At 41.1% G+C, this 24817-nt stretch overlaps 1 protein-coding gene across 1 annotated transcript in view; it reads right to left on the reverse strand.

Annotated features, from left to right (window-relative positions):
- Positions 1-936: 936 nt before the first annotated feature.
- col11a1a (collagen, type XI, alpha 1a) overlaps positions 937-24817 on the reverse strand; it is a 98391-nt gene continuing 74510 nt past the window's right edge. The window contains exons 47-67 of the mRNA XM_030079751.1: positions 21774-21827; positions 21606-21659; positions 21341-21394; positions 19805-19858; positions 17989-18096; positions 17527-17580; positions 17302-17355; positions 16182-16235; positions 12669-12722; positions 10609-10716; positions 10266-10319; positions 9776-9829; positions 8783-8890; positions 7545-7598; positions 7407-7442; positions 7235-7288; positions 5350-5596; positions 4737-4849; positions 4216-4284; positions 2299-2532; positions 937-1480 (exon numbers count right to left, since the gene is read on the reverse strand). Coding sequence (XP_029935611.1) covers positions 1334-1480; positions 2299-2532; positions 4216-4284; positions 4737-4849; positions 5350-5596; positions 7235-7288; positions 7407-7442; positions 7545-7598; positions 8783-8890; positions 9776-9829; positions 10266-10319; positions 10609-10716; positions 12669-12722; positions 16182-16235; positions 17302-17355; positions 17527-17580; positions 17989-18096; positions 19805-19858; positions 21341-21394; positions 21606-21659; positions 21774-21827 — 1818 coding nt within the window. The 3' untranslated portion in view covers positions 937-1333. The remainder of the gene's footprint in view (positions 1481-2298; positions 2533-4215; positions 4285-4736; positions 4850-5349; positions 5597-7234; positions 7289-7406; positions 7443-7544; positions 7599-8782; positions 8891-9775; positions 9830-10265; positions 10320-10608; positions 10717-12668; positions 12723-16181; positions 16236-17301; positions 17356-17526; positions 17581-17988; positions 18097-19804; positions 19859-21340; positions 21395-21605; positions 21660-21773; positions 21828-24817) is intronic.

A 24817-nucleotide genomic window follows, 5' to 3' on the forward strand; every position in this document is an offset into this window, starting at 1 on the left:
AGAGAGATGGAATTGCACCAGCCCAGTATATCAAAGTCTTAGACCAATAATATATCCTTGATTTGGAGCAATTGACATTTACAGGTGATCTACTCCATACACAAACCATTGAGACATTCAGTTAACTCTTGTTTAGAATCCAGTTTTAATATTTAAATGAACCATAAAAAGCACATTAAAACATTTTCTCATTTTAGTTACAAAAAAAAAAATGGGTCACCTAAAAGGGCTTCTCATTGCATTCACAGAAGGATTTGAACAGTGGATGTCTAACAGGTAACGTATTTCTCTCTTAAAAAATTCCCCACCCAAAATATATAAACTTAATTGCTTAACCAAGGTATATACAGGGCATAACATCCTCGCATCTTAATGGTTATCAAGAAAGTTTGAGGTATACAACCAAAAAAAACAAAACAAAAAAAAAAAACTGTCAGAAAACAAAACAAAAACAAAAAACAGAATTAAATAATAGAAGAATGAATGCCATGATTGTTTAATACTAGCACAGGATCACAACACTAGTGGGAGATGTTGCTGTATACGTGCTGGTGTGATAACTTCCAGTTGCTTCACCTACGGGTGCAAGGGCAAAACAGCAAATAACCTGGAGCTTTGGATTGTCAATATATACAAAGGGCATACAGTCTAATTTGGAAATAGGGAGTTGTTTGAATGCTCACTTTATTTGCTTCATGACAGGTACACAGTATTGACTGAAAAAATAAAAAACACACCAGAATTATAAATTTATTTGTTTTTTTCGATGTCTTTAACTTACACTGTATATTTGGAACCGACATTGAAATGCAAAGAGCCAGAAGCAAATTCTGATACACATGCAAGTTTTGAAAGTGGATTCAGAAATAACAGTATTGTACAAAATAATAATTACAGTTTTTATTACTATCAAAATACACCTTCTCTCTTAGCACCTCTTTATACGTTTTTGTGTTTTGAACAAGCACCATTGTAGTCGTTTTCATACAGCACCTGGAGAATCCAGAGAAGAGGAGTATGTCCCTCGCCCGTCCCCCTCTTGGTAACCTCCGATTCACCCTCCTCCTCTGCCACGCCTTCGAATGTCCTTCACCTTTGCTCCGTAACGTGGTTAAGTCATGTGGTTCTAGCCCTACAAGGGCAACAAGTATTTTCCTGGATTACACATACATACATGGCAAGACATGTTTGCTACACCATCTCTTATTCAAAACTTGCATGTGGCATAGAAAAGGGTGGGGGGGGGCTAGAAATGGGGTTTGGTGGTTCCCAAAATGTCTTGACTTGACTTTCTTTGCTGACCCCATCAAGTTCTTTTTTTTTTCATTTTTATTTAGCCAAGGAAGCAGACGGGCCCAACTTCGAACCCAAACTTCTGGTTGGGGTCCCCAAAGTCAGTCAACATGACATCGATGATCGGAACCTGATCGATTTTGGGAGTATTAATCTCCATCACAGTCTTTCCGTAGCCCTTCCTCGTCTGCAAACAGAGACACAAACACACAGACAGGGAGAGAGAAAACAAAAAGTTAATCCCAGAAAAATAAAAAGGAAAATGTGACCTGGTTGTGTCATTTCAGCCGCAATAACTTAGCGTTGTATATTTTAGCCTTCCAACTGACAAACACAAAACCTTCCTAATCTTTCACGCTGTAAGAAACATGATCAACGAGTCATCAGAGGTCAATTCATTTCCTGAGCAATGAGGGGAACTTGGGTGATGTGTGGATGTGGTTAGTGAGAAATTACACTGCCAACACCCAATCAGATTTCAGTGCTTCATAATTTCTGTACTGATGTGATTTTGGTTGATGAGCAGCAGTTCCACATGGCAAATGCAAAATAGTGAGAAATTGATCAAAGTCTTCCCAAAATCATATATATATATACAGTACAGGCCAAAAGTTTGGACACACCTTCTCATTCAATGCGTTTTCTTTATTTTTATGACTATTTACATTGTAGATTCTAAATGAAGGAATCAAAACTATGAATGAACTGTATATATACTGTACTATACTGTATATACTGTATATATACTGTACTGTATATATATATATATGACCACACACACACACACACACACACACACACACACATATGTAACTGGGAAGCTTGCTGTGTCCAGACTTTTCACTGGAACACATTTACATTGGGACTTTGAGATAGTGACATGGAACTTTCTAGCATCTGAGTACAATGGAACGCAGTAAAATGTACAGTCAGTGCACTCACACTGAACTAAAGCCATCTACTCCCTGCTCACTTTGGATAAGCAGTGTGGGACACAGCTCTTACCGCACAGCCGTCTGAGAGGGCCTTGATGTAGGGGTTGTTGTCATAGGACATCTCCTCATCGTTGGCGCCCAGGAAACGCAGCGCCTTGTCGTAGCTATCACTGTTGGCGTCATGCCACGCCACTGACTGGTGACAGCTGTAGGTGAAGTTTTGCCTGGCCGAGGCTGTCAGTAGTCTGAGGAAGGTCATCTGTACCATGTTTATTGAGTTGCCCTCTGAGTCAACATAGGACAGCTGTTCAGGAGGCAGACAGACAAAAGGTCAGAGGTCACAAGTAATTGCAGTTTTCACTTAAAAGTTGGAGAGGCATTCAGTTAGCCCTAGCTGATGTGAGTCAGCCGTGCCAGACTCTGACAAGGTGGCAGCTTTCAGGTGATGTTCCATGTGCTCTGGCCTGCATAGCTTGCACACAAAATTTCTAAAGGTTCATTTCTACACTTTTCTGTTCTGTGACATACTGTCTCAGTCTGATCCTTTTCACCAGTCTGATCCTTTCCCATTAGATGGCTAACTAACAAAGGCAGAAATCAACACTGTTCTGGTTAACTGCTCTGGCTCTCCTCAAAATATCATTCACAGTTTAGGCTTCAAGACAAAACTTAAAGAGTTTGCTGTGGGTTTAATATGTCACAATGACCAACATTTGGAAACTAATCTACCTTATCAGACCATTCATTTGTAGCATTAGTGGTTGGACCCAGATCCACACCACAACAGTCTATTTATTTACTCATTTCTTTCCTTGTCTTGTTGAATGCCTATATATCTCCTCCATGGCGATAGATTTCTGATGAGATTCTGAAGCCTTTATTTCATACTGTTGGGATGTTGAATTGGAAGCTGTTAGAAATACAATCAGCTGCTGGAACACCAATATGGCCGTTCAAGAACATGTTAACATCACCTGAAAACCCTTTATTTAATGTTGTAATTTTGCAAATTATTATATTATTATTATTATATATTGGCTCACAAAGTTAGGACTGGGAGGCTCCTTCATAGATTCACCAGTGTGTTGTCAAATGCAGCACATCTTTTTATTCTAACAGGACCGTCATCTTTTGAACATTATACTAAATACTGATTCGAGTCAAGGTTAATCATATCCATTGTTTTCAGTTTGCACTGTCACTCATTTGACAGAGCAGATAATTAGGCAGTTAGTCAGAGTTATGCTGCTTGTCATCACAGTGTAAGAGGAGAGCGAGTCGTGCAGTGCACTGTCCATTTGAACACATCTTCAGATACAGTGACAAAGACATCTGTCATTGGGCAAGTTCACCTGAGTCGCTTCCTTCCAAAGACTCTTAGCTGTGATCGATGAAATCTAGTGACTCGAGCAATGACTGTCTGTCCACATGGATTCAAACCAGCTAACACTCAGCTCTGAACCAAGAAATGCACTTTTGCCACAAGAAATACATGATGCCATGGACTTTCCTGTTAGCTATGTTTTCAATCCTATTGACTCAACAGGGCATCCGCTGTTCATTTCTGACTATAGGCAATCATACAGCTAGCTGAAGTTCACCTTGACAAGAGCTGCTGTTGAAACATATAAGGCTAGCTATTTGAATACTGACATTTAGAGATATTTTGCCTTTGGAACTTCTATTATGTTTTATTAAGTTTTTTTCTATATATGAAAAAGAGAAAAAAGTGAGTAATGCTTTGAAAATTGGTGAAATGAGGCAGTAGCTCCAAACGCCTTAGATTCTTTTTTTTTTTTTTTTTTCTTCCAGCACTGGATCTTATTCATGATAAAAGCTCCTCCCTTGTACTTGTGTATGAGCTACAGAAAGCATGCAGGAGAAACAAGATAAAGAAATTCTTTTAGTTTAGTACTATCTGAAGAAGTTTCTGTTTTGTGCAGAGACTTAGAGGACAGGGATAAAAGCAGAAAGAAAGAACACTTACTATTTTACCACGCTTAAATTCACTGAACCATGACCCAGGGACTTCTTTGGGCCATGAAGATATTCTGACCTATGGAGAATGAAACCAGGCAGAGCACATTAAAAGAGAACTTTATCATGGGCATCAGACAGTATATTTTGTTAGGAATCACAAAGAGGGTATAAAAAAGCTTGTTGTAAAAAGCTCTGCCCGAAGGATAACATCAAAGTTTATCATCTGGGAACATATTTAACTATGTTTTTGCTCTTTGAAATACCTCTTTTCTCTAACTGCATGGATTCAAATAATTTCGAAATCCCTCTCAGCGATGTTTGTGCTGTATGTACCAAGGTGAATGTCAAATCCATACAATCTTACCCCCAAACCAAATAAAATGGTTTCTTCTGACGACTTCAAAGAATTAGTGGTGTAATATTTGTTCATGTGTGAGGATTCAACATGATAGTTTAATATTTGATCTGAATCGATGATTAGAAATGAGTGGTGGTAAATTTTGTGGGTAGAAATCAGAAGTCACTCACTCCATTGGACTTCTTATCTGGGTAGATGCAGGTTTCACCCCCGGCAGTGAAGTTACAGTAGACTTTGAAGGAATCCCCGGAGCAGCCTTGGTTTGGATCAATCCAGTATTCGCCTGAGGAGAACCAAGCACACTCAAACATCCTGTTCTAGTGATTTCTGCAGTAAAAAGGCTTGAAACTCCATTTGAGAATCAAGCACGCTGAATTTCATAATCCTCCATGAAATTATGTTTAAACAGTTATGTACCATTCATTTTGAGGTCTTAATCACAACTGAGTCGGATCTTACTGTTATGTCTTAACATCTTACACCAAGCAACATTTCTCTGAACAAATTCAGCAAAAAATTGTTCCTCAACGGAGCAAAATGGCTAATAGTAATACCAATTTATACTGCAAAACAATGGTCCGTAACTGACTCTAGAATTTCATGAATATATCCCAAATGGGAACCAGACAGGGATGTCAGCTTTCCCCATTTCTCTTTGCTTCATTGAACAATTAGATGCTTCAATCAGACAGAGTAACTACACTGTGATATTTCATACAGCCACCATACATCACAAAAACACAAAATGACTTGCATGTCAAACACTTCATTTATTGAACTCACCATCAGGGAACTCTGGGTGGCAGAGCTGCAGGTCTTTGCACGTTCTGGCTGGGTTGTTTTGTGTGCCCATGGGGTATTTCATACGCTCAATGTCCTGTTTGAGGTTGTTGAGTGAACCAAAGATGTCCTCCATGCCCTCGCCATAGTCCATGATAGTGCCTGCTGCGTCCGACTGCATGCCACTGGAACGCTTGGTCTTCTTGGGAGACTGGATAGGCAGGGGCTGGATCACCTCACCTGGTGGGCCCTGTAGGGTGTCACAGGAAAATGGTTAGGTGGTAGAGTGGAAGACTTCACAACTTTAAACAGAGCATGCATTGACACCCAGTACATTTGGAGTGGTTTCTTCAAATTCTGTCATGTCCATTAGTGTTCTTCATTTGGTCATGTGAGAAAAATGTTGTTCAGATTGTAACCCAAAAAACAGCAGAGAGATGACATTAAAACATGTCTCAATCCTCTTCCAAGAGAACTATGATGTGCTTTTGTTAGGAGTGAAACACTGTGAACCACTGAGAGCAGTGGTTCACAGACTTTTTGGGCTCTAGTTTCCCGGCGCAGCGCAGGGTGGCGCAGTGAGACGAACCCCCCGCAGAGCTAGTTTCGAGCAGCGCAACCCGAGGCTTGCACAGTTTGGTAGTTTGGCAGACCGAGGTGCGCTGAGATGGGAGTGGTGCTGCAGCAGGGGGAGGTGTCGACAGATTCAGCTTGGCGCAGTGACAATTTCCTGCCAAAAGGCTTTGCCGAGGTGCGCTCAAAACTCGCCATCTGAAACCACGTCTACTTTCAGCGCAGGCAGAGCGCAGCCGGCGTAGTGGAAGTTTGGCTGACCGGCGGCAGGGCGCACACGTCACCACAACCTCACAATCAGCACAAACGGTGCCAATCTCCTTAGATCTGACATCAGTTGTCAGTTGTGACGGGACAGTCGATATGGAGATAAATTTATGTGGTAGAGTGTTTTCTGTCAGTATTTATTGCATTGTTAATGTGCCTGATATTCTGGAAACCTGCCTGTGAGGTTTTGGTGACGTGTGCGCCCTGCGCGCCGGTCAGCCAAACTTCCACTACACCAGCTCCTCTCCGCCTGAGGCAGTAGACCTCCATGTCAATTGTGTAAATGTTCATTACGCCTTCACGCAGCACGTTTTAAAGGCGAGGACAGGGGCTCATTTGATTGGTTTAAAGTGAATCGGCTGTGTCAAACCCACTCAACACCTTCTCTCCTCCCTTCCGCCAGTAGGAGGGGCGGCAGAGTACTTGCGCCACCACGCACAGCGTGCCAAACTTGCAAAATCCACTTGGCCACACCTAGTTGGCGAAGTGCAGCTGCGCTGCGCCCCCACCTCGCCCGGTCTGCGAAACTAGAGCCCTTTGTCTCATGGCCCCTTAAAAACAAACCAGTGCCTACTAGTGACCCCCTGTCACACGCTGCATATGCAGTAGTTAACAGTCCACCTAAAGAATGACCACCTGTTCAGGTTGTTTCATTGACTTAATTAATTAATGCTTTGGAAAATCGTAGCATAACAAAATGAACTGAGGACCAACCACAGTCTAGACTGATCCTCCTATTCAGCTGATTCTTTGTACATTCGTAACTGGAGGAGGGAAATTATGGCAAAGAGCTTGGACAAGTCCACCATGTTTAGCTAAAATCACTGAAATCTGATTTGTTCAGACATCCCCAAAATCTCTAACCTGGTAAGCTGGCTACCAAATCTCTGTTTGTTTGTTTAAACTTTTGTTTAAATGTCCTGGTTCACTTGCAACTGGGCAGAGTGAACCTGAACACACTAAATAGTACACAATAGAAAATTAAATGGTACACAAAGAGAGGTTGACCCTGTGGTTTGAGAATAGTAGTTACAAGTGAAGTACTCACAGGTGGACCAGGAGGACCAACCAAACCAGTGTCTCCTTTCTGACCAGCAGGACCCTGAGAGAAACATAGATGGAGGCATGTTATCCAAAATGCATTTAACATATAATTTACAGTTAAAAGACATTACTGCAATAGCAGCAATATTCTGGTGAAAGTCATCTGCCACACTTACACTTGAACCCTTTGCTCCCTTGGGACCTTGAGAACCCTGGATATGACAGGACAGAGGCAAAGCGATTTAGTGAAGCCATTCCATCTTCATTGCTGAAACTAAATCAATGTAAGTAAAGACAATCAGAGAAAGTCTTACGGGCAGACCAGGGGGACCTGGGGGACCAATAGGACCGGAAGCTCCTCTGATACCCTGTGAAAAGATGAGATGAGATGAAAGCAGAAGTCAGCTAGATATTAAAAGAGACATCAGAGACAGAAGTATCATTGTGAGATTTGAATAATGTCAGTCGAACAATGTGCAGAAAAAGCTTGAAAAAGATTTCAACCTGCAGGAATATTCAGTATGCAAGACACGGTGATGCTTTCTTTATGAGAGGAACAGATGCATAATGGTAGTGAGCTTTCAGATGGAATAATGGGGGGATTTTTTAAAAATTCATTGCGATATCAAACACAAGATGATAAAAAGCTGTAGCACATGATTCAACTGAATGAAAAAACCCTTCATTTTGGCCATGTAGCACAAGAGAAGCCTAGAAGCCAAAACACTGAACTTGTAGGGGAGGGGGGACATTTCTTTGAACCCAGCAATTCACAATCTCACAGCCCAATTTTGGTGCAAAATAGAACCCAACAAAATGAGGCCAATTTCCAGGCCCTAAAATAGAAATGGTAAACTGATTGAAGACATTTTTGAGACTTTGTGCTCTGACAAAAGAGGACATTACAATTTCATTAGGCTTAATCTGCAGATGGTTAATCTATCCCCGTTGCCTTAAATCACCGAGCTGGCCGGGCTGGAGGCCACAGCAGGACAAAACTCCATATTCACTCAATCCTGCAATGTTTATTTAAAAATGGATGAAGCCTTCATCGGGACAGAGTCACAACCTTCTTTGAGCACTACTTAATGCTTCATGTTTTTAGCTGTTAAGTGGAGGCTCAGTGGTTGAGAGAAATATTTTTATTCGAAGGCTTATCTAGGTTAAAAAAGACACCATTATCAGTGTTTTCCAGAGTGTGGGGTATACTTCCATCACAGCAGGCATTTATCAGATAAACTTTAAATTGACTTGGCTGGGAAAGTGACCAATTTGATTGAGCAAGCCTTTGCATCAAAAGCTGGAAACGCAGGTGTATTCGTCCACTAGAAATGGGGATATAGTGAGTGAGAAGACCACTGTTATGTATCACAGAATTTTTGCTGCATTCTGTGCTGCTACAGTAACATTATCTACTTGTCTTAGTCAGCAGGTGGTGGCGGCAGCAACACCCATGGCCAAAGTAGAAGGGCAAATGGGCTTAAAAAATGGCAAAGGGTGGAGGGCAAATGGCCTACAGACAAGCATGGGAATGGGATCATCAATCACTTACGCTGTCGCCCTTGCTACCAGGAGAACCCTGGGGTCCGGGCAAACCTCGGTCTCCCTTCTCTCCTTGCTCACCGGGGGGTCCAATCAGACCAATCAAACCTGGGTGACCCTTTAGGACAAAAACAAATGCACACGCGCACACACACACACACACACACACACACACACAAATGCACATAAAGAGCAAGAAAGTGTAAGAGCAATGTGTTTCTTTGTATACCCACAAACTTAAAAGCCTCTGCACACATACAATAAAGAAAAAAGGCACAACTGCTTTCTTCCACACCAACTGAAGTGCACAAAGGGAGCTATGAATGCTGAATTGACATTAAAATACCAAAAAAAGAAAAATGCAAGCATTATGATTGAAATGTCTTTGCTGCCATGTACAAAAGGACCTCTCTGGAAATGCAAAAGCAACTAAGGCCAATTCACAACACAAGGACAATGACTTTGAAATAGGCGAGCTCTAACTGGGCCCCATTGATTTGATAGCATTAAAAAAACGACCATGCCACACGCCGCCTCCTTTGTGTGTTTTAAGACTGTTCTCTCTCTCTCTCTCTTGCCAACTTGACGCTGTATGGCTGGCAATTTAGATAGAGTAGCGCGCCGTCTGGATGTCTTTTGCATTTTGATTTCACAAGCAAATTTGACAGTGGCGCCAATGAAAAGCATGAGATTAGATACATTAAAGTGAAGTTCAACAGCACATTCAGCTCTGTTCCAGGTTTTCCACTCAAATTATACCAGCCCTAGTTGGTAAACCTAATGCTCTCACCTAAATGGTAACATAGGCCTAACATTGCTTTGTAATTGTAATGTAGCGTTGCTTTTGATCAGTGGGATGAGGGATAAAGGGAGCCTCGGTTGTAGTCTGAGTCACAATCACAGCCATAAGCTTTTTCCAATTTTAAGCTATCTTTTGGCCTATTTGGGACCTGGGAAATCAAATCAGTCTAAGGTTGGCCACAGAAAATAGGGTTATGCTCACCTTTTCACCCTTAGACCCAGGGTCACCTTTCAATCCAGGGAGACCAGGAGGACCCTAAATATCAACAGGGGAGAGCAGAGGGTATAAATCAATTCATCGGAGAAAAGATAAAAAAGAAGGAGAAATAGGAGGAGAGCTAGAAAATTAAAAAGGAAAAACGAGCGAGACAGAAAACTTGAAAAGAAATGGGGAATGAGATAGAACGGGAAAGAAGCAAGATAGGGGCAGAGACAAGACAGCTAGGAAATAGAGAAAAGGAAAAAAAGAGGGAGGGCTGAAGACGTGCCAAAATGAAAAGGAAGGAGAGGAGAGGCAAGAGAAACCATCAAATGAAGAGAGAAAATGGGAAAGAGAAAGTGGTGGAGTGTGGGAGGGCTGAAAAGCATCAAAGTATCATAGATATAACAAGAGTGAGAGAGAGAGAGAGAGAGAGAGAGAGAGAGAGAGAGAGAGAGAGAGAGAGAGAGAGAGAGATAATATGCATACTAACCATAGGACCAGGTGGACCATCCTGTCCTGGGGATCCGGGAAGTCCTTGCTCACCCTGAGAAAAGTCATCCATTCATAGTAAGCATTATAGCCTGCTGTTTTTTTTCTACACTGATATTGATTTTCTGTGCTCAGCATGATGATTAATAGCCCAAACCGGGCAAAAAAGTGGGTTGGAATAAACAAGCAAAAATAAAGTACAATCCAAATGAGAGTATTGATTATTCCAAGAGCTCGTCATGCCATGGTGGTACTTGTAGCATACGTGTTTCTGTGTTTGTATGTGCATGCATGCTAATGTGAGAGCGATGGAGATCAATATCATTGTTTCATCTCAGACTTACCACAGGGCCAGGGATTCCTCGCAGACCCTCTGGCCCAGGCTTTCCTGCTGGTCCCTGGGGTCCAACCGGTCCAGTTTTACCTGGTGGTCCCTCAGCACCGGCCTCACCCTGCACAAGTGTCATGAAGACCAAACTCAGTTTGACTAATGCATGGGCTATGTACAAGATAAATAGCGGTTTTGTAAAGTAGGTTCTTTTTTTCAAAAAATGCAACACAAAAAATGCACAAAAAAGCAAAAGCAAATGGTAACATAGAGGTTTACAAGGGTATTTTTCATCATAGATACAGTATATCACACGTTTGTTATTGGACAGATATGCAAATTATGTAGTCAAATTCATGTGTTGTAATGCATTTGTATAAACAACTATTCTCTGTTACTTGCATAAATAGCCAGTCTTATTCAAGGACAGGTAACTGAGGGAAGGGAAAATGTACAAGAGATCGTGGGGGCGGTGGTGGGAAATACAGCATTCACAGATTTCACAATACCTGTGCTATGTAGGTTATAATGACAGTATAAAATAAAAATAAAGAAATAAAAAATCCTAATGTGCAGTCTGCAAGTCCACAGAGAACACATAGAACTATTTCTCCATGTTTTATTTTTTAGGTGTCAGGTTTTCCTCCCAGCCTGTGTATTAAAGTGTATTTTAAATCAGAATTCAACTATGGGCTACTTTCAGTTTTAAATTATGCTGAGACAGTATGCAGTGTGTAGACTGGGTAATTGGGAACAAGTAAACAAGAGTCAAAGCTATCAAACCAACCAAAATGAACCTGCTGCAGCTTGGAGGCTTCAAAATAGGCACGGGCGACACTACATCCTGCTACGTCTTCATTTGAAGCTCAGGAGAAAAAATTGTACAGACCAGAGGACTAGAGCCGAGTGCATCATGACTTCTCAGAGAAATACATCAATATGCAAGACATGGCCCTTGAAAATATGATTAAAAGTGTGAGCTGCAAGGTGTTTGCAGGTTACCAGCTTACTATATAACACTACTTTTATTAATTTAATGTGATGACAGTGTCCTGAAATGGGGAGAGGCATGCAGAAAAAAGAGCCTTCTCAGCCCTCAGAGGATGGAGGAAAACAATTTGCAGCAGATAGTTTGCCATTCTGTCATATCATATCCAAAGTAACAGGGGTCAAAATGTCAAAAAAAAAAAAAGTTGCAGTGTAATGGCTATTTCAAGCTACCTACAAGTAGTGCATTGCGTTACTGTGGTGTAGAGCAATTTATTATTCTGTTTATCTTACAGCTCACTACACTACGAAGCTGAAATAATACTCCTTATGGCAATTAAGTTTCAAAATCAATTGTGCATGGGATTAAAAGGCCAAAACTAAATTTGAATATTAAATCCAATGCCTTACGGGGTTTCAAACATTTTTACGAACATTGCATTAATTTTTAATGTGGTCTCTCATTAATGGTGTCCACTTTTCAATGCAAATAAAAATACTGGGAGTAGGCATTTAGTGACAGTAACTGTGATACTACAATGAAAGTTATTTGTTATTTTGTTCTACAAGGAAAGGCCATCTAATTGTGGAATTAGCATGACAATAATTATCATTTTGATTGGAGTAGCCAAGAAAAGTTGTAAATCTTATTGTAGGTAATCAGGTTTCTACATGCCAGTTGACGATATTTTATTCCAGGAATAAAATTTAGGCCCTGACGTAAGCAGGTGATAAAATGAAACAAGGAGGAGTTGTCAGGGGGTTCAGATTTTTCTCAGGGAGACCAATCTGGGCTCAGATTTACAATAAAGTTGGAGAAGTATGATCACGGCTTGTTGAATACCACAGGGCTAGACATAAATAGCACTGACTAAATCCTCTGGTGGCTCCTGAAATTAAGTCGCAGAACAACAGTAGAAGCCACGGCACTCAGTTTGCGTGCGTAAAGTTCCCTCTGCTGTACGGTGGAAATGACTCCTGTGTTTTGTGCTTTTAATTCAAGAGTGGAACGGGGTGAAACATGGTGAGGGGGGACTGCCGAGGGACTGGGATGGCCCAACTGTGCCAAAGATGAATTGATTTCGTTACCTTAGCGCCCTTCTCTCCTTGCCTGCCCTCTGCACCGGCGGCCCCTGGAGGTCCCTGGGGAGAATGACAGGACACAGCATTTAGCATTTCACTGACGCTGCCACACATACATTGGTACATTGATGTGCATGTGTGTGAATGTGCAAAGAAAAAACATAAAGGCATGGATGTTTGTGTGCATTTGCTGCAAGAGTGTGTCATGAATGTGCTTGCAACAATTCAGTTACAATTTGTAAAAGTGACAGGCATAATGTGGACAGCGGACAGACAGAAAAACACAACTAAATGTGCAGTCCTGGCCTCGCACAATGTTTCAGAGGCTATTGAGGAATACTGAGGAGGAGAGAATGCATAATTCATGTATAAATCCATTTACACATGTCTGAGTCTGCTTGTATTTGTATGTCTGATCCACAATCTAGCATCTCTAATACTGTATAAATGTTTTATTCTTAATCAAAGAACTATAACCATCACCAAAACGGAGTGGTTTGGCAAGCTGTCTTCGCATCTTCATGATATTACTGGACTTTACTAATGATTTTGAATGTTTGGGCCATTTACTGCAATTTCCCCACATTTTACATGGCAACAAACCATTTTATAAATCATGTGGGGGTACTGAAGATTTCACAACATATAATCAAACCCCCTCAATTTTTAGATATGAATTTTTGGCTGAAGAGCCCAACTTATAATGTTCTGCTTCTGCAGCTAACAAAGTCGTCAACATTCATAAACCACAGAACTGATAATTGGCTGTGGAAAGCAAATGTTTCCTTGGGGACTATCTTCCGGCACAGAGACCATTTCACTCCGTCCAGTTCAAGTCACAACAGATCACTTCTGCTGCTTTTAGGAAAATGAATGTGGAGTACTTTGTTACTTACTTATTATTTATTTGAAGTCTCTGAAAAGTTCATTTTCATGTCATAGAGGGATGAATGGAAACCAATGGCTGGACAAAAGGTGTACATTTTGTAGATATTGTGCTTAACATGCAAAATCACTGGTATGGTCTTTTTCTAGAAACTTTGGAATCTTAATTTATTTAGGTTCCAGTTTTACAAAGTAATACAATGGGCAGCAACTGTATAAAGGTCATGGATACAATCATCACTGTATCAACATCTATTCAATGTCAAAGTGTTTGCTGGGATGTCTTGACTGACAAACACTCTGCGAGTGCTGCTCTGCTCTGATAATCACCTGTCCTTGAACGTCCACTACCTCAACTGTGTCAAGATCTGTTTGACTGACTCAGACGTGCCTTAGCCTGGTCACCCATACATATAAACCTGCAGCCATGTAATGATACACACACAGAACACACACCGCCCTCTCCAATCACGCCAAAGGTTTGGCAGGTCATCTTTTCTCCCTGGTCAGAATCACAAGCTCAAAGCTGCTACTTTCAACTCCACCTCCAGTGCACCCCTTCAAAACCACTCCCCGTCGAAATTTGCTCTGATGTGGCCGACTGCAGTCTGAGTGCTATCGACTGAGAGCCCATAATGCGCACTTCTCCTCTTGTCTTTGAGCTTTCATCTTCTCCTGATGTGTACCTCTTACTGGCGGTGAAGAGGAAGGTTCTTGATGAGCAAAAAGAGCCATTTCTGCTGCAGGACAATATTACTGGAGTCAATGTGTAAGTATGATCCCCCTATCAAGGTTGCCAGAGCACCTTTCTTTTGGCTGTACGTCATTAGGGGTATTTGTTTTTGTTTGTTACTATTATTCCTTACTTGATAAAAATCATTGCCAGTTGCTGGGAAAAGGATAAAAGAGTATCCTGCAGCAAAATCAGAATATAATTAGAGCCAGATGAGATTTATAAGGTATTTTCAAGAATCAATGTTGAACAAACCTCTCATTAAGACATGAGCATTTAAGATTTAAATAAAGCATTAAATGCTAAATTGACTTGGTCAGAACCAGAGGGTTGTTTCATGTAGCTACAGTATAGACAAAATGCTGAGGGGGCAAAAACGCAGGGTAGATGCAAAACAACTCTAGCCATAGAATTAGGTATTCAGGGAAGCAGCCTGAGTTGCAGGGATCATCTTGGGTCCCATTTTTTGTAAGCGATTAAAGACCTGTGTGTGATAAAATAGCCTTTTTCCTCACCGTAATCCCTAGGCCATTTAAGTACTGCATATGCTGATACCATGCTAAATACTCAGAATGTAAATTTCATTGGGCATGTTAGGGAAGCAATCGGCCGTGATTTAAAAATGCATGACATGTTTTTCCCGTTGGACTGAGCCGTGCAATAATTCTTTGAAATGCAGCCAGTCACTTGAGACTGTGACTTTTCTTTGAAATACAGGAGAATAGCGGCTCATTTTCATGTGGACTCTGAGCTTGCCGTCATATTGGAAATATGTTAATGTTCCGCCTGGAACGTGCACATTCAAACATCAGCCCACAAGCTCTGACATCTCACTCAGATATCTCAATCCCATGGCCACATGAAGGAAATCTCTCATTTAAACAGCAAATACAGTGAGCGGGTCAAAAAAGATCATCATGGATCATCAACTTTTAATGTAGTAAAATCAACTTTATTTTACCTTACTTCAAACGTTGACTCAGAAACCTCAAAAGTTCTTTGTTAGCAAATGACAGCCTCTTAAATTCAGTAGACATCAATGGGTGCACTAATGAAAGCACCTTTAGGGGTGGAGGAAGAGTCAGGGTCCAGGTTGGGACTCCTGCCCTGAAAATAACAGCACCCTTCCCCTCTCTTTCCTCTCTTGCCCTCTAACAACTTTGCCATGTCCATTTTATGCCTTTGTTTTGCTGCAGCTGTCAGTCAAGCAGCCATGGATCAATAATGTGTCAGAATCGCTATATCTCTCTCACTCTCTTCCCACCGCCACAAGCAGGTAAATGAGTTTGGAGCCTGCAGCTTCTTTTTTCCCAGCTCCCCCTTTTTTTGGTAAGCTTTTTCAATTTCTTGCTGAGAAAAAAATAATAAATGATTTTCACATCCTGACGTTCATTCCTCAATAGGCTCTGAGGCAGCTTTTCTTCACATTTGCAGACAGCTCGATGCCTTGACCCCTTAAACCTCCCACTTTGTTTCCCCCACTCTACTTTTAATGAAAATGAATCTCTCTTGCCTCACTGCCAAGATTGAGTTGTTGAGTAGGAGTTGCTGTAGCGAGCTGTGATTCTGGCCTGTTGGCTAAGGAGCCAGAGCACTACACCAACAGATACACACTCCCTTCATCTGTGTTAAAACAGGGGTAACAGGTTTTTCATAGGTGTGTAGGCTATGGTTGTAACAATGGCAAAAACCTTGGAAATACCAACAAAGAGGCATATTGATTCAAATAGGCATGAGTGAAATAATGTGATGTTTTCTCATTTTTAGGAAAAATAAAAGTGATGAATATGAACTGAAAGCGACCCTGTGCCACTTGAATCAGTAACTCCTCTGCTCCATGTTTAATTATACATACAAAATAAATCAAAATTTAACATCAGCATTGGTGATTTTAGACTTACTCTCTTGCCAGGTGGTCCAGGTGGGCCAGCTTCTCCTGATGGGCCTGGTGGTCCCTGAAAACAAGTAAAGCAATAGGTAGATTTATTCATACACTGTCATATTTTCTATTAACAAATGTCTTATTGTTGATATTAATTCTGACAAGTATCATCACTGAGCATAATTAACATTCAGATAAAATTTAAAAAGAAGATAATCCTCAAAAGTTAGACAAGTCGGATGTAGCGGTGCCATGTGTGAAATAACATGTATGCTCCCTGAGACAGTTTCATCCAATTATCTCGGAGTTAATTGCGGGCAATCACACCCATTTTTCACCATTTGCATAGGCAAATATTTGGCAATACTGAACAGAGAAAGAAGGGAATGTTATTTGGAGTGCAAAGGAATTTACAGAGTTACTCATCTGTTTAGCTGATTGAGTGCATTAAAAAAAAAAAAAACTCAAATACGTATCACGGAATGAGATATATGCTTTTCTCCTTTGCGTCAAACTTCACTGAGTCATCACAGAAACTTCATTATGTTTTAATACAACTTCTAACCACACTTGTCTATAGAGAGAGACAGAGAGAGAGAGCCTCCGACCAAAGCAATCAGTGTACACAAACAAAAATAAACTCCTCAAATATATTACATTCACAAAATAAATAGAAGATTTTCTCTGTTTTTCTTTGGTGCCGATAGAAACTAATTTACATTCATATATGTTGATAAGCATTGTAATTCATAGCACTACACACAGGGCCGGCACAGCGTTGTTTGCCTTTTATTTCTAATCATACTTTATGAATTTGCAAAGCGGATAAGTCCATTCCCCCTACATCCCAGTGTATGAGGTAAATATCATGATTTAATATGTCGCAGTGTAAACTACTTACTAGACAGAAGCTTTTACTGCGGGCATAACATGAGGTGGGCAATAACACATAACCTTTGAAATTTCAGAGGTAGTTTGAAGAAGGGCTATTCATGCAGGTTCACAAACTCGCTGATTGGTCAAGTCAATTACTCCACAGCATGCACTTATAAAATAACTCCTATGCAAGTTGTGCACATAATGCGCTGTCGTGCTGCCCCTCTACTCAGTCCAAACACTGTGATTTGAACACAACTCACCGGCTGACCCGCTTCACCATCCTCTCCCTTCTCTCCTGGTCCTCCATCAGTGCCCTGTGTAGGAGAAATATATATGTTAAATTATGTATACACTTAAAAACATACCTATAATACTGTATAGCAGATGGAGCAACATGATTTGCTTTGCCAAGACAGTACAAATTGGATGTTTCTGCACATGCTGGCCTATTGGGTTGTTATGTTGCTCAGAAATCCCATACTTACGGCAACACCTGGCTCTCCTGGGGGGCCTGGGTCTCCAGGGAATCCGACAGGTCCCTTTTAGAGGGAAAAGAAAAATGCATCAGTGTAGTGAAAAAAAGCCCTGAAGAGCTGGTGTTGAGATATAATCTCCTTGGATACAGGTATTATGAATATGGTTAGTAATTTAGATGGTGATTTAGTCCTAGTGTGCTTGGTTGTAACCGTTGAAAGCAATTTGGTGGGCTTAATGATGATGTTACAAATCCATCAGCGCAGCACTCACTGCATTCCATTACCATATTGGCATAAAATATAATCTCCCTCAATAAAAAGCCTTTTTAGCTCTTAAATATGTTCTGGGATAAAATTGCCTGCCTCTGGGCTGGTCGGGGACATTTCTTTTTAAAGCGGTGCTTTTCAGCCTGTGTGACTGAGTGCCGGAAAACACTCTTTGCAGAATTTGGACGTATTTGGCAGACTTACAGGGTTGCCCTTGGGACCGTCGTCTCCAGGGGGTCCTTTGGCACCGGCGGGTCCAGCAGCTCCAGGGGGGCCAGCTTCTCCCTTCTCTCCTCTCTCGCCTTTAGGTCCCTGTGGAGGGAGGCTATTCAATACATCGGTACCACAGGGGGCAGTGTTTTTTTTTTTTCAAGAGTCAACACTGATGCGAATGGGGGCACACACACATACACTGCCGCGCGGTCAGAGTCTGCTGAGAGAAATTGCATCCAGAGTTGCTCTCTGTGTGTGTAATGGGGGACAACAACTCTTCACGATCAAAGTAGAAGATGGGAAATAAGACAAGCCTCGACAGTCCTGACACAAAGGGACGGCTTTATCTCGACGCTGTTATGTATAGCTGTTTCAAACATTAATATATCACTGTAAAATATGTGTTTGTGGTGTAAACAAATAAGTTGATGTTGGAGACAACTGGTAGCCTCCATCACATCAGCTGTGTTTTTAGCAGTAGAATTTCTCAAAATGGAGACCGGTTCTTTAAAGCCTCTTGCTTCCTGCTTTTCTGGCTTTACCGAGGAGGACAAACACGTTGCTGTCTCCAGTAGTTTACTCACATACTACATGATACACCTTTGAAAGTGTGACATTTAAGTGTTCATTTCAAAGGCCTGGGTTGAAAACAAGATGGAAACCAAACAAAAACCTCTGCTGACAAAAACTATGATGAAATATTGGGACATATGGGACAATTAAGGACGGATAAGACACATAGACATGTATCTATGTAATATGTCTTTGAAAGATATTACAGAGAAAAAAGTTGGTTTTGCCAACTAAAACTAAAAAAAAAAAAAAAAAATCAAATGACTAAAATGTGACTTAAAACTTATATGCATTTTGGTCAAAAGATGCTAACCAAAACAAAATAAAAAATGGTTGTCAAAATTAATACTGCATGGAACAAGCAGTGCTCCTCTGCCACTCCCACTGGAGACGGGCTGTCTTTTCAACCTCCAATAATGACAAACAGGGCAGCAGAGCTAATACAGCCATCAATGACGTGTGATGGGTGAAAGCTTTTTAAAAAATAATAGCTCATCAAATGATCATAAATCTCTGTCTGGTGGTGACACAAGCCAGAATATGGATATGGTAAATTAATATGCATTCAGTCAATATCAAAATCAGTAGCTGTGTCCATGTTTGAAGTTCAGAATAAGAGAAACTCATACTTTGATTGCTTGAAAAGAATGTAAATGCAAATCATTACAGAAGATAGAAGAGATCCTTGCCACTGCCACAGAGTAGCTACCAAAACCAGGGCCAATCACAGCTAAAAGCCTTGCTCAGACAAGTGGGTGGCCGGTGTTTTGAAGCTAACTGGCTTCACGGTGGCTGTAGTCATTTAGGACAGAAACAGCAGGCATATCCTACCGGTAATTATGTCTTAAGAGTCTGGGAAGAGACTCAATTTGGCAGGCCATGTGGACACGGGGTGCTAGGCAGGAGAGCCAGCTGAGACGGACTACCAGCCCCAACGTGAGGGACAATTAGATTCAATTTGATGAATACACAATGTCACTCTGCTGAAACAAATGTTCTTGTCAGAGGAAACTGTGCCTTGTACATTATATTTGCCTTAACTATTAGGCTACTTTCTCCCTAAGACTGGCCACACAGACACTTACATCACATAACATACTGTAAATTCATGCTGACAGGGCAACACATGTTTTTTGTTGAAAGGCGAGGGTCCACACACACACACACACACACACACACACACACACACACACACACACACACTCTTACACAGACAAGTAGAAGTTTTACTTACCCCAGTTCCAGGCTCTCCAGGTGGTCCTGGGTTTCCAGCCTCACCTTGCTCACCCTGTGAATAGAGAAATGTCAGTTTTGGTCAGATGAACCTTCATCATCAAATATGGAGTTTCTCATTTGAAAAAAGTGACACTTTAATAGAATTCAAAGTTTAGCCAAATGCATTTGATCCAAAAACCAGGCCTACATCCACACTGAAGGTGATGGAGCTTGTTTTGAATGCTGCGTGCAAAGGGAATTGTTTTTGTGAAGCCGGCTGTTGTTTTTGGTGCAATCACAACAGAAAAGTGGGTGTTGAGAGTCTGGTTCAGCAAGACGAACCAAGACAACTTCAACCAGGTTAATGTTTCAGATGAAGCTCAGGGTTATGTGTTTGAACCTGAACATACAGAGGATTTTCTGTAGCAAAGCAAGAGGCATGAGGGGAATAATTAGCAGCTGTTTTCCCCAGGCTCCAAACAATAAGTCTCTAGTCTCCACCGGATAAATTGGAGCTAACCTTTACACTAAACTAAGTCAATCAAATTGTCTCTGTTTGGGAATCACTAACCCATCTAACTAGCGTGTTAACTGAGCTGGCAGGTTAACTGTAGCAGCTGTTTCACTTTGCTCGGCAGACGTGGGGTGTGCTGTGACCAGATCACCTGGTGAGGCCAAAGTGCGCTGCCTGGTAAACTCCTTACAACAACCGTGAAGTGAAATTCTGGTTATCTAAATATTTCAAAATAATATTGTCTATGAACAGGGAATTCAGTTTCTCCTCAAAACTCTTAAAACAATGATTCCTTACACTTATTTTGAGTTTACTGTAACTATAGACATGATAAAATGTGCTTAAGGGTTATAGAGACAAAAGGAATATTTTTGTGCAGGTAAGCTGAGTCTTTGGCTGACTAAATTATAACACTGGATTATGCTTATTTTAAAAACACTGAATGGTGAATTTCAGGTAATTATTTTTCTTTTCCAAATGGATAATTAACACTTGTGAAATTATTTTTAGAAATACATTTTTTAATTAATCCATTTCGCTTATATGTCACTAAATTTAACGGTTCAACAAGAACAAATAAAAATAATGGCTTATAACAACAAAAGTCCTACAGATGATATACTCAGCAAGTTGCTAAAACTCTACTCTGTGGAGACATTATGGTCTATCATTGTAATTGACTGATGTTATTACCAAAGGTATAAAGAGCTACTGTATTCTGAGCTCTCCCTCATAGCGTTGCTAGCTGTCTCTGTTTCATATTCCAGAGTCATTTCAGCAGCCGGGGTACAGCATTAAGTATTTATAGGGCAGCCGTCTGCCAAATGGCAGTAAAATGGCCGAATCTTGTTGGAAGCGTTGTAAAATAGACATTAATAGTGTCAAAGCACTAACTCAGACAAAACGTCTGGGCGTATGAAATGAATGCACTCCTGGTGATAACAGAGAGAGGGGGAATGGGGGTCAGCCGGTTGTATTTTATCCTCACAGCCAACAACGCTCCAGCTACATCACCCTGAAGTGCCACATTTGGACTCTTACCTTCTCACCCACAGATCCAATGCCACCCACACCACCTGGAGGACCTTGAGGACCCTGTAGCAGAAAATACAGAAGAGGTGAGTCATTTCTGTGATCCTATTCAGGGTAGGTAAGTTGAAGGAGGTGAGCTGAAGACGTTGAGGATGCATTTAGCATTATTTCAGTCTTAAATGGGCTATGAGATTTAATGGGGATTTAACCTATGGGATTTCATCTATACAAGGTAAGTTCTATTTTTAAATCAAAATCAACAGACAGTACTTACATCAGCTCCACTCGGACCCTGAGGACCTCTGGGACCAGGGGGACCAGGAGGGCCCTGTGAAAAAAAGAAAACAGAAAATGACAGTCAGTAATGAAACGAAGATCCTGTGCTCTTTACATTTATTAAACTATTAAAAGACAGCTATGAAAAGGTAAGTATGTCTCATACCATGGGGCCAACGTCACCGTTCTCTCCCTTCTCGCCTGGAGGTCCAGGAAGACCCTAAATGTGAGACAAAGTTGTAAACAATCACATTATTGCTGAAGAATAAAACTGTGTTACAAGCTCAAGGTGCTGTTGCATGAAAAAGCAGTGGTGTTCTTCATTGATTTAAACACGATTTAACTGTTTCTGCTGTAAACTGCAACAGCTGTACCTACTTGAGCCCTAATTGGACAGCGAACACGCTTGCTGACTGTTGAATACATTGTGGCAGTGCAATAAAATATTAAATATATCTGTGCTTCAGAACATGCACAAACTATTCACCGCAGTAAGTGCTGTGTAGTAGTAGAGTGAACTGTTTAATGAAAAAAAGCCTCAAATGCCTCAAAGGGCAGAGCACATTATTTTATGTGCCACAGACCTTCACAAAAACCAGGAAAAAGGAAAAGTGAGTCTTGTGCGGTCGGATAGAAGAGAGTGGTGGCACAGTCACTAGCAGTTCTTGACAAATGACAGAAAGAGTGACATGAATCATTTGAAGAAAATATTCCGGAAGATTTTTTGAAACTTGTCACTGAAGTTGCACAGAGTGACTCAACTCAGTATTGCACAACAGACTTGAATGTTTATTTCTGTTACTATCATTGTTTTGTATTCATCAATAGCTTTTGTTTGCTTTGATTACAGTACATTGACAAGTGGTGAGGACAGCAAATTAAGAATTTCTCGGTATGAGTAACTTGTTTCCCCGTGCATACTGAAATCAAGCCTTTGAGTCTTTGAAAATGAAAGTCTTGAGGAGGTGAGAGAAGCAGTAGGGCAGCTGCACTAACACCCTGACCGGCCCCTTCCAGCTAAACTGCCTAAAGCAGACCAGTAAGAGCAGTCAAGATGTTGGCGTGATATCAGACATCTCCACACCATGGACTGCCTCCAAGGCCACGCTCTAATCCTATCAAAGCTAGTGCAAATCCATTTGGATGAGTTTCCTACATGCTCCTTTGACCTCTTACAGCTCACTCTGACTGCTAGCCCACCTTTTCCCTGTGATTTCCTTGTAACATTGTTGATTATTGCATACAGTATAAGCTAAGTCATCCTCTAAATGCCTAAGATCAGTACTCGAGTTGAAGGGGGATGAGGATGTATGACATCCCCCCTGAAATAAAAAAGGTCAAAATCACCCCCCCTGTAAAACTGCCATCCTCACTTTTCATCAAGTGAAAAAAATTGACCATCCCCCCTGATTTTTTTTTACAACTCGACTACTGCCTAAGATGTAAATGCATTGTTGATTAAACAGTGAGTGACTGTTGCAGACTCAAGTGAGGCTTGAGATTACTTTGTTTTGCAGTCCAGTCCTCAGCTCCAGGTTGATAGAGAGCTATTGCTTGCAGGTTAAAAAGACAACAACAATGGTGCTGCTGGCATGCAATTACTAATCGCAGAGACAAAAACAATCTATCTCCATAAAAAAGGGAAGCAAACTCTCTACATTTTTTTCGTGTTACAGCACAAGAGCAAAAGAGAAAAGCAATGTGTTTTGTTGTTGCCCATTCTCTTGTGATGTCTTACTGGAATGGCAAAAAAGTATAGTGAAGTTTACTTTCCTTTTGTAGTCAGTAAGTTGTTCATCTTTGCTTAAATGTGCAGACATAGATCCCAGCTTATCCCATGAATGTTAAATGAGCAGCGCGGTCAGGACCTCATATGCACGTTTGATCCCTGACATTTCTACCGTTAATTGCCATGGTTAAATTGCTGTACCCGGCTTTGCCTAGTGTGTGTGTGTATTCTTGACTCAAAGGCAGTTTGTTATCAGGGTAAGGTGTAGGATGGCGAGGGTGGAGATCAAAGAATTCATTCCTCTTGCTATTTACTTGTGCTCACACCAACCTATCTTCCTCAAATATCCACTCACCCCATGGGGGAAGCAGACCCTTTGCAGACTGGCTGTGTGTGTGTGTGTGTGTGTGTGTGTGTGTGTGTTTGTATGCGTGTGTGCACGAGGAGCTGTGTCTATTTCAAGTGTATATGCTAGTGATTGTGCTCCTGCTCCTGTCTCTGAGCATTTCTGCATGTGCTTAAATGTGTATGCAGTTGCATGCTGATTCCTACCCATGCTGAGAAATCTCATCAGTGCAGAAGTCTCCTCTGGTCTGAGATCGTTAGCTGCACCACTAATTATGCAGCATGGCAACTGTGCTTGATGAGAAACTGACTGTTGGAACAGGTCAGTCCACGCAATTAATGGAATCGCAATAGGAAGTGAATTACTCCCAATTAAAAGTCCATTGAACACAATAATGCAGAGATTGGATAATACCTTGGAACAATGAGCAGTTCTATTTGTAATTTCATCAAGACAACAACCCCAATCTCTTAACGCTTAAAGCTTGAGGTCTTGATTACTACTAAAAAAGTTAATTACTAGGAAAAGTCCATATGTCTCTGACATAGCATGTATTTTTTTAAACATTAAATGTGGCTCTGTCACCATATCCAACCGTCTCTTCAACGCTTTATTACAAGCCAACATATCTTAAAATCTGTTGGCCATATTTCTATGAAATATGAAGAGCACATTAATGCCCCCTAGAGGATGGACCCTTTCAGTTGTGGTGATTTCAGGGCCCTCTCTCTGGTGCCACAATCAGGCAAAAAATTTGTCATGTACACAATATCTCAATATCTATTGGGCAGATTACCATGAAATTTGGTGAGAACATTCATGATCCTAAGATGATGAACCTTGCCAAGTTTGGTGACCTTGTGATATTTTCTTTAGCACCACCCAGGTCAAACTATAAAAACCCATTCTCAGCTATTTGCATTCCCTGACTGAGTGGGAATGCAAGGGCCCACACTTCCCAACTCTCATCACACTCTCATCTCACGTCCTCCATCTACCTAACATCAAACTGATAAGTAAGTCATACTGGTGTTGCCCCTATGTAGTTTTCTCAGTGGCACAATGTCAAACGATGTATCAGTTTCAAATTGTCTTCACCCTGTCGATGTAGTCTGGAGATCACTTTAAAGTCAGG

Source organism: Myripristis murdjan, chromosome 20 (assembly GCF_902150065.1).
Source record: "Myripristis murdjan chromosome 20, fMyrMur1.1, whole genome shotgun sequence".
NCBI lineage: Eukaryota > Metazoa > Chordata > Actinopteri > Holocentriformes > Holocentridae > Myripristis > Myripristis murdjan.